The 15,330-nt window shown below is 45.1% G+C and overlaps 1 protein-coding gene across 2 annotated transcripts in view; it reads right to left on the bottom strand.

Moving 5' to 3' along the window:
* Positions 1–11,710, bottom strand: part of ADCY2 (adenylate cyclase 2) — a 353,912-nt gene extending 342,202 nt beyond the window's left edge. For both annotated transcript variants that reach the window (XM_037062983.1, XM_037062984.1), the window contains exon 1: positions 11,248–11,710. In XM_037062983.1, the coding sequence (XP_036918878.1) occupies positions 11,248–11,472 (225 nt within the window). In that variant the 5' untranslated portion in view covers positions 11,473–11,710. The remainder of the gene's footprint in view (positions 1–11,247) is intronic.
* Between the last annotated feature and the right edge of the window lie 3,620 nt (positions 11,711–15,330).

The raw sequence follows: 15,330 nt of genomic DNA, 5'->3' as shown, positions 1-15,330 counted from the left end.
TTGAAGACATTAAATAATTCTAAAATGACTCTGTAGTATGAAAGAAGGTGAACAAATATAATGATAAGCCCCGTGGTATAAACTCACACTGTCTATCTGAAAGAATAATAGGTATCTAATTTACAGGCTTAAAAAGACAAAAGTTAAATATTTAATAATGACATTAATAGTGTCAGGAAAAGAAAAGTACAGATAAAGTATTTCAAAGTCATTTAATGAACTAGGTGTCAAGAGTGACCAACTTTCAATTTTTATTATGAAAAATTTTCAAGAGTAACTACCAAAAGAATACAAATAAAACACATAAGTTCCAAATAATCAGAGGGGAAAAATGAAAGGCAGAAGAAGAAAAAAATCAAGCCCAAAAAGAAACAATGAAAGAGTAAGGAGAAGGAATTGGGACAAATAGATACCAAAGAAGTAAAATGATACAAACAAGTGCAAATATATCAATTATGACAATGAAATAAGTGGTTTTTAACTTGCCAATTAAAAAGTCGGTTCCTAGCCCTGGCCGGTGTAGCTCAGTAGATTGAGCACGGGCCTGTGAACCACACAATCGCGGTTCGATTCCCAGTCAGGGCACATGCCTGGGTTGCAGGCCAGTTCCCAGCAGGGGACACACAAGATGCAATCGTACATTGATGCTTCTCTCTCTCTCTCCTTCCCTTCCCCTCTAAAGATAAATCAATAAAATCTTTAAAAAAAAAGTCGGTTCCTAAACTGGATAACAAAACAAAGCCCAACTAAATCCTATTTCAGAGAGAGAGAACTAAGCAAAAAGACACAGAAAGGTTGAAAATAAAAAGATGAAAACATGTTATTTTAGTATCTAACAAAATAATGCATTAGAGAAAAATAACTTTAAGAATAAAAATAAAATAATGAAATGCTCGATTCCTAGGCAATTATAACAGTTTCAAACATCTATAAACCCAATAAAATAGCCTCAGAATGTTTAAAGCTAAAATATATAGAACAAGGGGGAGAAGTATATCCATGTACCAAGAGTAGAAGGGTTCAGCATCTCCATTCAGCTGTTGGTAGAACAAGCAAACAAAACAAAAACAAAATAAATAATGCAAAAGATCTGAACGTCATAATCTAGTAAGTATGACCTAATTGACAGATACAGAATTCTACAGACAACTTCAGGAAGAACAATATTCTTTTCAAGTGAACATGGAATAATTTGTTTTTAAATTATGTACTGGGCAATTTACCAAAAATTTCCAAAAAAATATATAGAGACACATGTTCTTGGATCACAGTGATTTTAAATTAGAAGTTTATAACAAAAGTATAAATTAAAATTAACATGCATTTTGGGGGTAAAAAGCACAATTCTAACTTTTGGACTGAAAAGGCAATCAGAACATAAATTTGAGAAGAATAATGAAAACAGAGCACATATCAATACTTGCGGTGTGCTTAGAATAAAAGTGAATCTCGGAGGGAGACTGGTCATTTTTAAAGTTGAGCTGAATCATCTATGGTCAGTTTGGTTTTGCTGGGAGTTCCAGTTTTCAGAAGTCCTTTCTCTTTGCGGCTCTTAGAGTTAACAGATGAGGAACTTGTGTCAGTGCGTATGTGTGCAGAGCTAGTTTTCACCTATGGTCTCCACATCAGATATGATCATGAACACAGAGGTCCAAGCAAACTTCAGCTGGTCCTCACTGTCTCCTGCTCCATACCCTGGCCTTCTGCCCAAATTCTGGCCACTGGTAAATAGTGGCCAAGCAAACTCTTGGCTGTAGAAGCTCAGAAGTAGTAGCTACACAGAAGCACAGATTCTCAAAGCCCCTTCCATAGATCTCCTCCACCATGGTCACCCTTTGGGTGCCGAGCCATGTTTGTCTTTGCAGACTGCCCCCAAAGCTCCCACTTTCTCACCCACACCAGTGCTTTATGAAGGATTCTTAGGACTCCTGCAGGTAATCACTCTCCATGTGAGAAATAATGGCTGGCTTGTCACCAAATCCTCTGAAGGCACTGAACACTGACCGTGAACCACAAAGTCCTTATGCCATTTGAGATGTCCATAACTAACAGATTGTTGTGTGAGCCTCTAGGCCAGGGGTGTCAAACTCATTTTCACCAGGGGCCACATCAGCCTCACAGTTGCCTTCAAAGAGCCGAATGCAATTTTAGGACTGTGTAAATGTAACTACTCCTTAACTAGGGGCAAGGAGCTCAGTGTTGCCACCAGATAGAAACAAGGTGCCGGGTCGGATAAAACAAGGTGGAGGGCGGTATTCGGCCTGTGAGCCTCGTGTTTGCTGCCGATGCTCTAGCCCATGAAACTGGGTGTGCACAGAGGCATCCCAGCCACAAGTGGAGGTGGAATTCGAAAGTTCAGGGTCACACAGGTCTGACGGCACAAGGTCCATGAGCCAATGATGCAGACACTCACAGCCTCTACTCCTGCTACACCGCCTCCTGTTTCTCTCTCTGAACCTGCACCTCTGTCCTCACAGAAAGTTCCCTATGCCTGAGGGAATAAAAATCCAGGTCTGGATTACAGCTGGTTCTGCAGAATGCACTAGTGTCACCTCACGAGACCATTAAAGCACCATAACTCCGAGTCCCTCGCATGCACCATCCTCTGGAGGATCAGCAACTATTTACAGCAGGTTGATTACAATTCATGCTTCCATGCTGGAAGGTGCAGTACTTTGCTCTCCCTTGACCTGAACTTACTCTGGATATGGATTTTGCTTTCCTGTCCACAGTGTGTCTGCCCAAACCACCGTTCAGATGAACTGGTCTTACCCTTCTCCCCATCATCCAAAAGCAGCTGTGTTGATCAAAGGCAGGAGTGACCTTGTGAAGACTCAGTGACAGGGCCTGCCTGTGGACAACCCCATTTGGAGTTCGGAGAATGACCTCCAGGATGCAGTAGAAGCTCTGAAACAGCCGCCTTCACAGATAGAAACACTTGCTCTAAAATATCAATTCTTGGGAATGAATCAATAGATTCAATAATAGATACTAACACAATCCGAATACAGTTGTCTCATACGGAGATTGACACAGGTGACTACAAAGTGTATATGAAAGAACAAAAGAATAACCAAGAAACTTGTAAAGGAGTTGCAGGTTACCTGCTCTGATTAATATAAATAGTTATTGCAAAGCTTTAGTAGTTATGCTCTGTGCGTGCATCTGTGTATGCACGTGCTCAGTGTTACAGGGATAAAAGCACAACAAGACTCAAACAATGGAACAGAGGAGACAGCCCATAACAAACCACTGATATGTGGGATTTTCATGTGGGAAAGGAGTAACTAAAATGATTCAGCAAAAATTCATTCTTCACAAAGAAAGAAATATGTAAATGGATCTTGATCATCACCTCACAACACATAGGTCATACATGTGTGGTGTGTGTGTCATATATATCATACATGTGCAATATGTATGGAACCTGTGTGTGGTAAAATAAACAAAAAAGAAAATGATAAACACAAAGTGCAATATGAAGCTGACTTCTGAGGTTGTGCACAGGAATGGGATGGGTGCAAAATATAGACAGAAATACATTATTGGAGTTAGTCTATTCTGCACTGGGTTCTTGGGTATTTATTTCAGCATAAATAGGTAAGTAAGCCTAATAGAGATTAATAGGGATTGTGCTTGAGAATCGAAGATGAATCAAATTTATCAAATGACAAATCTCATTTTGTGTACCTAAAGTCCAATTCTGAAGAACATATGAATGTTTGAATTAACTGAAAATCAATGATAGGAAAGAATTAGACATTAGATCTCCCATATGTTTGAACTAAGTTAGTATTTCTTTGATATGTCTTTCATTTGCATTCACCCGATCTCTTTAGTCTCTGACTTTTTAAACATTGATAACTTTGTACTGGTTCTAGTAATGAACTCACCTAAAAGTTTTTCTAGTTCAGATCACTAGTAGCTGTAAATCTTAATTATTTTACCATTTTCTTTTTTTTTTTAAGATTTTACGTATTTATTTATCTTTAGAGGGGAAGGAGAGAGGGAGAGAAACATGTGTATGGTTGCCTTTTGTGCACCCCCTGCTGGTAGTTATCCTGCAAGGAACCGGCCTGCAACCCAGGCATGTGCCCTGACTGGGAATCGAACCGCGATTGCCTGGTTCGCAGGCCCGCGCTCAATCCACTGAGCTACGCCAGCCAGGGCTGCCATTTTCTTCTATGTAGCTTTAAAAATAACACAGGACACTTAAAACACACATACCATAACTTGCTCTTGGGGATAAAGCACATAGGCATTGAAGTCAGCGCCTTTGATCTCTGGCTGACCCCAGCTGTAATATACCAGCTTCACTGTGTCTGGTGATTAGTAAAAAATGTTGGTGGAAAAAAGTAGAGGTTCTAATTCTAAGATTGTTCAGCCCAGGGTCCCATTACAATAGTGCTGATCCACTATCTTCTGTAGGGCAGTGACCCTAAAGACTTGACTTATTTATTCTTGGGACTCTTTAAGCCTATATATTTGCAATGCAATAAATTGTTCATATAATATATTTAATTGTGCTAATAATTGAAAATTCCCATTCAAGGACCAAGCTTTTTAAGTGACTTGGTCCGACTCTGAGATACAATGGTCGGTATGCATCCTTAATAGTCATGCCCCAGGTCTGTATTCTCTCTCTCTCTCTCTCTTTCTCTCTCTCTCTCTCTCTCTCTCTCTCTCTATCTATCTATCTATCTCTCTCTCTCATCAGCATCATTGTTCATTCTCAAACCCTGGGCAATTTCAGGAAACTGTTTGGCAAAGCTGCTCCCAGTGGGTTTTTAGGTTGAGACTTGCATCACTGTGTTTATCACCCTGTCACCTAAGTCTGGCTCCTGGGGATGGACATGTTAACCCAAGTAAAAAAAAAAGGAATAAAAGAATTATTTGTAACATTACCAGCAACAGTTGGACTAACAAAGTCTTCATCTGAACCTCTCCTCAGCCCCCTTCCTTGTGATTTTTATTATATCCTCATACAAAGGGGTCATTGAAACAACATTAGTGAAGTTTTAATGTGCTCAAACGGACCAAGCACGAGCTAACCCAACTCCTTCTCTCCTCCCAAATGCACTTGGAGGCTGCAAACCAGAATTGCCAAGGGTGTGTCACTTCCTAGTTTGATGCTGAGGAACCATATGGGAAATGTCTTATATAACATTATTGAAATTAACATAATTGCAAAATATGAATGTCCATATGAGTATCAACCAGGCAAAAATCTTGCTGCTACAGTCTTTGCTTTTGCTCCCTTTTTAATAACTCAAAGTTATATGCACAACATAAATAAATAGAAACACATTCCTTGTTCTTTTATACCCAGGTTTAAAAATCCTAGGACTCAACTAGTTTTCAATGAGAAATACAGCTCCAGGAGACCTTGATTAGGAAAAACTCCCAGGGTACAAATATAACAACAGCAGCCTACATTTGGGGGGACAGTAGGTGTCCTTCACCAAACTAAATGCTCTTCTGCTCTGTCTCAATTCCCAACACAACTCCCTGATGCTGGTGGTTTTATTCATTTTATTTCACAGGTGACCTAACTGAGGCTACAGTGATACATTAACATGTCAGGAACACATGCTAAGTGGCAAAACTGAGACTGGGATCCAGGTCTACCCACAAAGTTTTGGGCTCTTAACCAGCAGGCTACATGACAGAAAAGTTTTGTGCCCTTAATCAGCAGGATACATGACAGAAAAGACAACTGCTAAGGAAAGCAAACATACACCATAAATTATAAACGCTAATTAAGCACCTGTGAAATGGCTAGTGCCGTGTTAAATACGGGGAGTGCTACACTTCTTCCCTGAAAGAGCTAACAATTAGTTGAGGAGACGAGACGGATTCACAAAATTATCCTGCACGTCAGATGATAGTAATGTAGTGGTTAAATGATTCTGTATAGTTCATGAGCTTTGCAGTTGGCAGAGGCAGAAACCAGTGCACACAGGGCGCTTGGCTGAGGCTGGACTGTGTAAGCTCTAGAACTTGATAGTGTGCCCATGCCAGTAACAGGTTCTAGAAAGGACGAGTGTGTCAGTGGATTATATGCAAATACCCGGCTTTGACGCTCCTGTCACTAACAGTTACTAATCAAACATACTAGTAAATACAACCACGAAACAACTTTAACTCCGCAATAGATCAGCTCTCACAGCATTATCATTTTTAAAATAGAAAGTTTGATCTAAAAACATCAGTGAGTTTTACAGACAGTTCAATTGGAATGGATTTTACAGGCCACAGTGTTTATGCCAGGGACTGCTCAGAGAGAAGCAAAGTCACAAAGGGATCCTCTGCTTAAGGGGGAAGGCACTGGGAACAGTCAGCAAACTGGGAACAACTGATGCCCATCTCAGTGAATTCATTGCTAGGAAGCACCTCTACCTAGATTCCTTTAACGTTAAAGGGAAGAAAAGGGAAATACAACTCCACTGCACAGTGAAGATGGAGGATGTTCACATCAGCATGAAACATCAACCAGAACATCCCTTTTGGGCCAGGGCAAGAGAGGGGCATTTTACACCTGCAGTCAGCTCTAGAAAAGTTCAGCCAGGAAAAGTCAAATGTTCTGCACCTGGTATCACCACAGCAATGGCATGACCTTGAAAAAAATGAGCTCACTTCTCTTGGTCTCATTTTCCTCGTCTGTACAATGACAGCCCTTCCAGTTCCAACGCTATGAATGTGTCTGCGCGTTCCTCCTGGGCAGCAGTGAAAATGCAGCCAAAGGGAGACTCACTAACGACAGTAGTTCCTGAGGGCACATTCTGCGTCGGGTGTCATTCTAAGGGCCTCACACGTACTAATTTGGACCATCACTTTAGAAGGCAGGTAATCATTCCATTCACAAGCAAGGAAACTGGGGTAAAGAGAGGTTAAACCATTTGTCCAAGATCGCAGAGGTAGAAAGGGACAAAGCAAAATGCCACGCAGAGAGATGCTCCTAACCACTACAGTCTCGGCCTTTGTTAAATAAAGAAGGCAAGGTACTGTGCACATACCTAATTATGCACTTTAATATCCACAGGATGCTTCCAAAGTCCTTTCTTGCAAGTCCTCTAAATTACAACCACCTTTCAGGCAGAAAATTACCGTTTTCCTTGTCTTTTGTTTATACCGAAGTTAAATTATAAATAAAATGACAGTGAATTGCTGGTTGTAAATCACAAATATCTGCCAACTAATATTTTCCTACAGGCATAAAAATGCTCAAAAAGATGTATTACAGGACTAGAGACAGTATGCACAGAATTTCCTGACCCTGAGGAGATGAAAGGCCTATTTACCTGCTTTCTTCAGCCTTCCACCCCTAAGAAAGGGCTGAAAGATTGATTTCTTTCCATTGGCCTACTTCCACCCACTGAGGGTACTGAAATGCCCTCTGCAATGATAAAGCCAAGTTCATCCAACAATGATTGGGTTTGTTGTTGGTTGGTTGGTTGGTTGGTTGGCTTTGGAAAAATTATGGTTCTTTCTGTATATACAGACAAAAGGAATGCCCTGCTCTATCAGCCCCTAGAACAATGGATTCTGGACATTTGATTCATAATAAAAAGTACTCATGGTTATTATTTCAAAGCTTTTGCACACTAAATCACAGTGAAAGCAAGAGGGTAGATCATATTCACATTCAAAGTCATCTTTATTAAAAGTATATACATATTTAATGTAAGTATATACTCTTATATGGCTTTCAATATCAAACCAAAAACACAACAAAAATCTATTTTATTGCAATATCTGACCACTTAAAACTTATGGGAACAAAATTTTTCCATTCCAGTTGAAATAGTGACTCTTTCTAATTATAAAATTTAGCTAAAACAAACCTAACTAGTGCCAGCTGCTATTTTGACAAACGTGTGTGTGTGTGTGTGTGTGTGTATGTGTTTGATAGGTTGAGATATGTATATCAACCTCTCCTAACAATGACAAGCAAATTTTGAGAAAAGCTATCAGATTCAATAGTGAAGGAGAGAAAATTTAATTCTGAGAAAGGATCTTCTTGTATATAGTAAGGAGAACCAATCCTAGAAAATGAAGTGGTATCATAAGACTTAGACTACTTAAAGCGTGGTCTCCTTAATTCCCTGTTTTTCAAGGCCAGGAACAAAGTTTATTTTGCTCATCCTGTCTAATACTATCATTAAAAATTTCCATGGTAAGCAATGGAAAATATCTTCATATTATTAAACAGAATATTATAATTCTAGACATGCTAACATGGGTTCTATTAACTTTGTTTCATATCTAGATAATTCTTAACAAATATGGAGTTAAATCTATTTAATAGCTTTTTATGTAGCAAACAGTTAAGCGAGATGGTGGAGTTTCAATTCTGAATTTACTTTTATAGTACAATGAAAATACTTTGAGGATTACTTTAACATCAAGATCAATGATGCAAAATCATGGATTGACCCTGAATTGAAATAAAGTGAAACTAGTTTCTGAATAATGTCACTTAGGGAAATACAAAATCATGACAAAGCTTATTTTTCCAGCAGATATTTTCAACCACTTCGTACAAAGGCAACTACATATAGCAAAAAATCCCCGTGTCCCGGGATGCCGCCAGCTAAAATGATTTTGCAAACCAAATGTGCTCGGGTCTATGGACATGCATCAAGAAAACTGCCAGACTTTTTCTACTACAAAAACTGATGGAAATCAAAATCAAGCAGATTCATGGGAAAGAAGGAATCTGTCCAAGATTTCAGGCAGCAAAAATAGATCTGCTGCGCTCCTGAATTACATCAGAGCCTAGCTATTCTCGTGAAGTGCTGGAAGGTGGATGTCTGGGGCCAGCCTCAACCGGCTGTTTCTGTTTCCGGAGGTAGACCTCCGGGAAACCAGGCTCTGGTCAGCCTGCAAAACGAACTCACCCCTCACCATGCAAACATTGTTCTATGTTAACACCATCCCACCTTCCAGTGCTCCAACCCCAACCATCTTTGACTCTCCGGACATATTTTGATATTGACTGTCAGAACATATTTTGGGAAGAGGAACTGCTCTTTATAGCATCACTAAAATCAAAAGAGGAATGAACCAGGAGGAGCTCAGAGTTGTCCCATTCCCTCCTAAGATCCAGTTTCATAGGATGTGCTCATTCCTCCCCGAGTTTCCCACGTCCCACTTGGCCGCAGCACCAGTTCCCACCTTTCCACCACCCTCCCTGACTCCAGAACGTTTCTGCACAGCTTGTCACCTCAGAGGATTTGCAGAGTAGTCGGGCCATGGATCATGTATAGCAAAAGAACGGGATCCATCTGGACGGCAGCCTGGGCTACAGCCATGCCCTGGGAAATGTCCATTTTGTGCTTGAAACAATTCAGCTGAGCATCTGTGAAGCTGGGAAACAATTGACTGATCAAGAAAAAGTAAAAAGGCCTGTGTAAACTTTGTAAAAGGATACCACTCCAGCATTTGCACTGAGTGAAAAGGAACATAAAGGAGTTGCGTAAAGCAACACAAATACAAAGATCAAGACAAATCAGAGAAGTGTGCTTTCAGATCGACTCCACTGAATCTCTGCCTGACCTATTTGGGAACATCTATACGAAGGCAATCAAAGAAATTAGAAATCTGCGTCCTAGCAAACAAATCGGTGTGTGTAGGGGAGGTACGAACTTCCCACTTGTCTTTAAATATATTAATGTCTATAAATAGGCCATCACCTGCTCCTCCTTTTCTACTTAGAAGAGCACAAGCCAGAACAGGTTTACATTACAGATCAACAGACTAACCAGCAGCTATGTCCTGGGAAAACAGATTTGCAGAGGAAAACTGGCATGTTTTCTTCCCTGGAAGCACTGGAACAAAACGGGGATGCTTTTAGAGGTGCTGCTTGCCGATGAGAACTGAGCAGGAAAAGGTCTCTCTCCAAGTCCTTTTGGGTCCTAAAAGTGTTGAAGAGAAATAAAGAGGCCCCTCCAGAGAGCATTAGAAGCAGGGCTGGTTGTAAGGGTCTGAGGACTGCCCTAAACTCACATCCAGGACACAGGACCAAAAGGCACTCTCTGCTTTACATACAAGAGGCAGTTGGGGTCTGTGGCCTCATGATCTCCTACACTCTGTTTTTAATTCTGGCCTGTATTCAGCAGAAGACAGCATCCTTTCAGTAGTGTGGGGGAAAAGAAAACTCTACTTTTTAAAAAGACCCCATGATGGTAAGTTCTCCAGTGCATATCATTTGAACACCATCTGGCTCAGGATATCAGAAGCAAACTGGCAAACAGCAAAGACAGCTATTTTGCACACTGAGTGAAACATGAACAAACATCCACTTCTTTGCTCAGTGGACACAAACGTAGGTTCATATTTATAGTCTAAACTAAAACCATATATATCTATATCGTTCAGTGGAGACATCCCCAGATCAAACACTGCCCAGAAATAGCTCACTGGGTAATCAATGTCTGGCCCCAAATCCGCACAAACGTATAGGCTGTGCAAAAGTTTGACCAAACAGAAGAATCCGTGACAGGAAGTTTACTGCCATCTACAGATTTTTCTCTCACTGCTAAACGGAGCCAAGGCTTTCTCCTTGAAAAATACAAGTGGACAAAATTGACATCCGCTGATGAGTTGCATGGTGCTCCTACTGATGAACCACTTTAACAACCTGTGCACACAGTTAACTACCGCTCCAGAAACAGGAAAGCACTGACGCTCCTTACTTACAGATTCAGAGGACGCAGATTCACAACAGGTCAACACCCCATCCCTTTCTGTCTATAGGGCTAAATATATACAGATTGTAAGGCAAAGATGTACGATAATATACTTTTTAAAAACATTTTCCTCCTTATTAACCACTTTCCCAAGGCAGGCTTTTTACAGAGCTAATAACATCCAATTCAAAATGCCAGCTCAGGGGTCAAGCAGTGGCCTCCCGAAGCCGGGGATTGATTTGGATGGAGACCTATTGGAGCTGAGCGGATGTGGCAGGCAGCCAAGCGGTGCAGAGCACAGCGGAGTTTGCCTGCGGGTGCACAAACGTGGGGAAAACGCACGCCCCGTGGTCCACCTGGTGAACACCCTGGCAACTTTATTTGGGGCAGAACTGTCCAGGAAAACTTTTCTGGTGCCCGTAGCCCTTGCCCGAGCCCGGCCAGCAGCGGGGCAGGCTGGAGGGGCCGGGAGCTGAGGGGGAAGGGCCGCTCTGCGAGTGGGCTGGGAGCGGGGACCTGGAATGCCCGGGGCAGGTCCCGCAGAGAGACCACTTACCAGCTGGAGCGCGAAGAAGACGGCGAGCAGGGCGAGACAAGCGCCCATGACGATCAGCAGCAGGAAGATGATGAGCGGGTGCTGCTGGCTCATGCAGTAGTAGGACTCGTACAGCCAGTCCCGGGACCGCTGCAGCCCGTCCCCGCCGCCGCCCGCCGCCGCTGCGGCCGCCGCCTCGGCGCGGTCCCGCAGGTAGCGGCGGCGCCGCATCGCCTCTTGCCACATCGGGGCGGCTCGCGGGGCGCCGGCCGAGCGAGCCCGGCCGGGGCTGCGCCGCCCGCTCGCCCGCCGCCGCCCGTGTCCCACCCCCGCGCCGCCTTGGTAGCGGGGCTGCTGGCGCTCTGAGCTGCGCGCAGGAGCCTCGGAACCAGCAGAGCTCGTCGCCCCAGGCTGGGCGCTGACGCGCGGGCGAGGGCCGAGCGGCGGCCTCGGGGGCAGCTCTTGGAGCCGCCGCTGCCGCCACCTCGCGGGAGGGGGCGGGTGCGATTGGGGGCCCTCGGCCCGCCTCTCCCCACCCCGCGGCGAGCAGCCAGGCCTCCACCCACCGCCGCCCCCCGACGGCCGAGCTAGTGGAGGCCGGGGGCAGGCAAATAGAAATGCAGGAAGCGGGGGGCGGGGGGGGGGCACCGCTGCGCCTCACCCGGGTATCCCCTCCTTCCGCCCTCCCACACTCAGCCACAGCGCGGTCCACCTCCTCTACACTGTCTCAGAGCACAGACTGGGGGTTCCCACTCCCTGCCCCCCCCACTTCCCACTGCGCTCGGAAGGCTGCGGGGGCGTCTGGCCTCCTCTCCACTAGCTCCCAACGCAACGGGGAAGGGTACTCCCACCCTCCAGTGCCCCCAGCCTCGGTGGGATGCAGGAGTGGAGAGGTGTTTCCATACTTTCCTCCTCTGTCTCCGAATAGGGCAGGGAGGAGATCGTCCATCCGTGAGTAGCCCCCTACTCAGAGGACAGCTGGCACTTCTTTTCGCTAACCGGATGCACGGAAGTGGGGTTCTACTACCCCCCCCACCTTAGTAGGTAGGGGTTTCCCAGCCACCTCTTCACTCTGAGCGGTGAAGGTGGGCTTCCCACGCTCTTGCCCGCTATCCCAGAGGGCCGGGGCACTTCACTGCAGGGACAGAAAGGCCTGGGTCGCCAGGAGTCCCCTTAGCAGAGAACAGCCCCCATTGCGCAACGGAGGAGTGAGGCGGCTGCAACTGAAGGCTGTACCCCCGCCACGTCCGCGGGAGGCAGCCTCAATTGCTTCCTCCACTTTTCAGCTGAAGTCACACTTTGGAGCTGCCCAGTTGGCTAAGGTTTTCCATATCGGATGTTTAGGGGGCGCCCTCTGGCCCGCCACAGTCCCGTGAAGCCCCTTCTACCTGGCGGGACCCGAAGGCTCGCCAAGGGAACGTGAGTTGCGAAGGGGTGGGTTGTGGCGAAGTGGGTGGGCTCTGGTATTCGCCCCCTCCACGCCACCTTGAGGGACTGGGCTGGAGTCTCCAAAGACCCAACTGGAGCTGCGTCGGGGCAGCGTCCGCTCTCGACACGCCCTGGGTCTCTTCGCTGGTCTTCCAAAGGAGCCCATCCTTCTGGAGGATTTCTCATATCCCAGTGTTTCTGACCCAGCGATCCGCAAATTTCACCTCCTCCCAGAGCCTAAGGAATCCAAGGCACAGTGACCCCTCCCCTCTCTTGCCACCAGCAAACAGCTGGGGGCGGGGGGGGGGGGGAGTAGGCATGTGTGGTCTCTTCCAGTAGGCTACCAGCCCNTCTCCAAAGACCCAACTGGAGCTGCGTCGGGGCAGCGTCCGCTCTCGACACGCCCTGGGTCTCTTCGCTGGTCTTCCAAAGGAGCCCATCCTTCTGGAGGATTTCTCATATCCCAGTGTTTCTGACCCAGCGATCCGCAAATTTCACCTCCTCCCAGAGCCTAAGGAATCCAAGGCACAGTGACCCCTCCCCTCTCTTGCCACCAGCAAACAGCTGGGGGCGGGGGGGCGGGGGAGTAGGCATGTGTGGTCTCTTCCAGTAGGCTACCAGCCCTCAGTACTGAGTTGTGGCACACCTTAGGTGTCCTGAACTGTCCCGCTGACAGCCTAGGCTGCCGGGTCCTCCTCCTGAGCAGGGACTCGTGATCTGGGGATCAGGACCCAGGTTCCGCAGGAAGAAGGGACGGGAGCCTTAGGAAGGGGAGCGGGCGTATTTTTAGCAGCAGTTAATGCCTTTTCTGCCCAGAGGGTATGAGAGGCGCAGCTCCGACACCCGCAGTGGTGGAGAAAAGCAGGGCGGAGACGGAGAAGAGAGCTTGGGCCCAGGGGCGTGTCTGGACACTCGAGCTTGACCCAGGGACATGCCCCACCAGGCTCCATCTGGTCCATAGCCTTCTTTCCTGCCCAAGACCTAGAGAGAAGGAGAAATAGGATGAGGAAATGGAGAGAGAAAAGCCCCCCAATGTCTCCTGTGTTCCCACAGCCCGTATCCACATCCCCGCCCCCCTTCTGTTGCGTTAATTGTCCCAAGCCCCCAGCCTGCTTTGCCTGCCTTTCCTTTCACACACCCCAGACCGTCAACTGTAATTCGGTAATGCTAATCTCAGTCTTTCCCGCTGGTGTAAACCCACCCACTAGACTCAGCTCTTTCTTTCTGACCGGAGGGTTTAGGGTTTGGGTGGTTCGGAGAGCAAGCTGCAAAGGCAAATCCCACTTCCAGACATCCACAGACTAATCTCTCCTAAGAAGACACAGTTGAGTGGGAAGTTGGCCACAGTTTCTCCTGTGTGGATTCTCTTTATTTCTCTGTCTCTGCCCAAGGTCTTCCTGGGTTTTGCAAACCAGATTAATTTTAGACTGTAATAAAGAATTTTTAAAAAACACACAATACTTATTAGACGAAATAGAGCTGCAGTCTAGGGGACACAGATTCAGGCAGCAACCTCAACTGTGTTTCCCCAGACAAAGGGGAGGCTGCCTTGTGCGGGCTCAGGTCCAGGACTAGGGCCATTTTATGTAAATTAGGAATCCAATCTGCACATGCCTGATTGGTCAGACTCTCACAGTCCTGATCGGTGGGCTTTGTGTGTCCTAACTGGAGGTTATGGGACAGTTCTGCTGGGGTGAGGCGAAGTGGTAGTCCTTTGGTCAAAAGAGGAAACCAGAAAAGCCTTTATAATTGTTTTCAGGTTGGATAAATGAACAGGGTATGGTACAGGAAGGGAAGACTTCTGTCTGAAGTTCTCTACGGTATACAGAGTCTAGGAGAAGTCCTGTTAGGCAATTGGCTACTAGATTTTTATTGTACATAATATTTGGACCATGGGTGGACTATCTGGAGTCCATCTCAGGAGACAGATGCCTTCTCTTGGTTCTCATTAAATGAATCTTTCTTCTTCAGCTCCACAGTTCAGGCAGAGCTGTGCATTTCCAGTCCTTTCCTGTTGGAGCAACTGCTCATTCATCTTCCCTCCAACTCTTGGTACCTCTTCACCCTTTGTATTGATAAATGTCTTGCTTTCACCCACTCAAGAAGGAAGATAAAGTAAATAATCTGTAATTTAGGTATCTGGAAAAAAACCCTGAAAGACTTGTCAGAGAAAAGTAAAGCTTTAATTAATTATTTTCTCCTTCAACTCCAGCAGGGAAGTCTGATATTTTTAACTACCAGTGTCTATACCATATGCATATGCACCACATGTTAGAGGGGCGGCAAGACTTTTAGGGAATTTTGTAAATACAGGGGCAAACTATAATTAGAGAGACTCTGAACAGAGGGAATTTTGCACTTAATCCTTATGACATTTTTATCACTTATTCTTTTATTAGTTCATTGAACAAATATTTTTTTTACTGCCACGTGCCAGATGTTCAGAGAGAAAAAAAGGACCTGTGGAATTTCCAATGTGCCACTTGACCGAAGAAGGCTACAAAAACCAACCCAAACATAAATCAACATTCATCCCTATCTTCTCTCAACAATTTAAATCTCATCATCATAGAAAAAGGTGGAAGGACTATAATATAAAAATCAAGGACATGTCAAGCTTTGCTAAGGTTTTGTTGGACCTTCTTGTTTGGTTTTAGCTTTGGTGCTTATTTTTAT

The sequence above is a fragment of the Sturnira hondurensis genome, unplaced genomic scaffold (assembly GCF_014824575.4).
Source record: "Sturnira hondurensis isolate 20B ecotype Veracruz unplaced genomic scaffold, ASM1482457v3 Scaffold0014384, whole genome shotgun sequence".
NCBI lineage: Eukaryota > Metazoa > Chordata > Mammalia > Chiroptera > Phyllostomidae > Sturnira > Sturnira hondurensis.
This window is presented reverse-complemented; position numbering and strand designations above follow the sequence as displayed.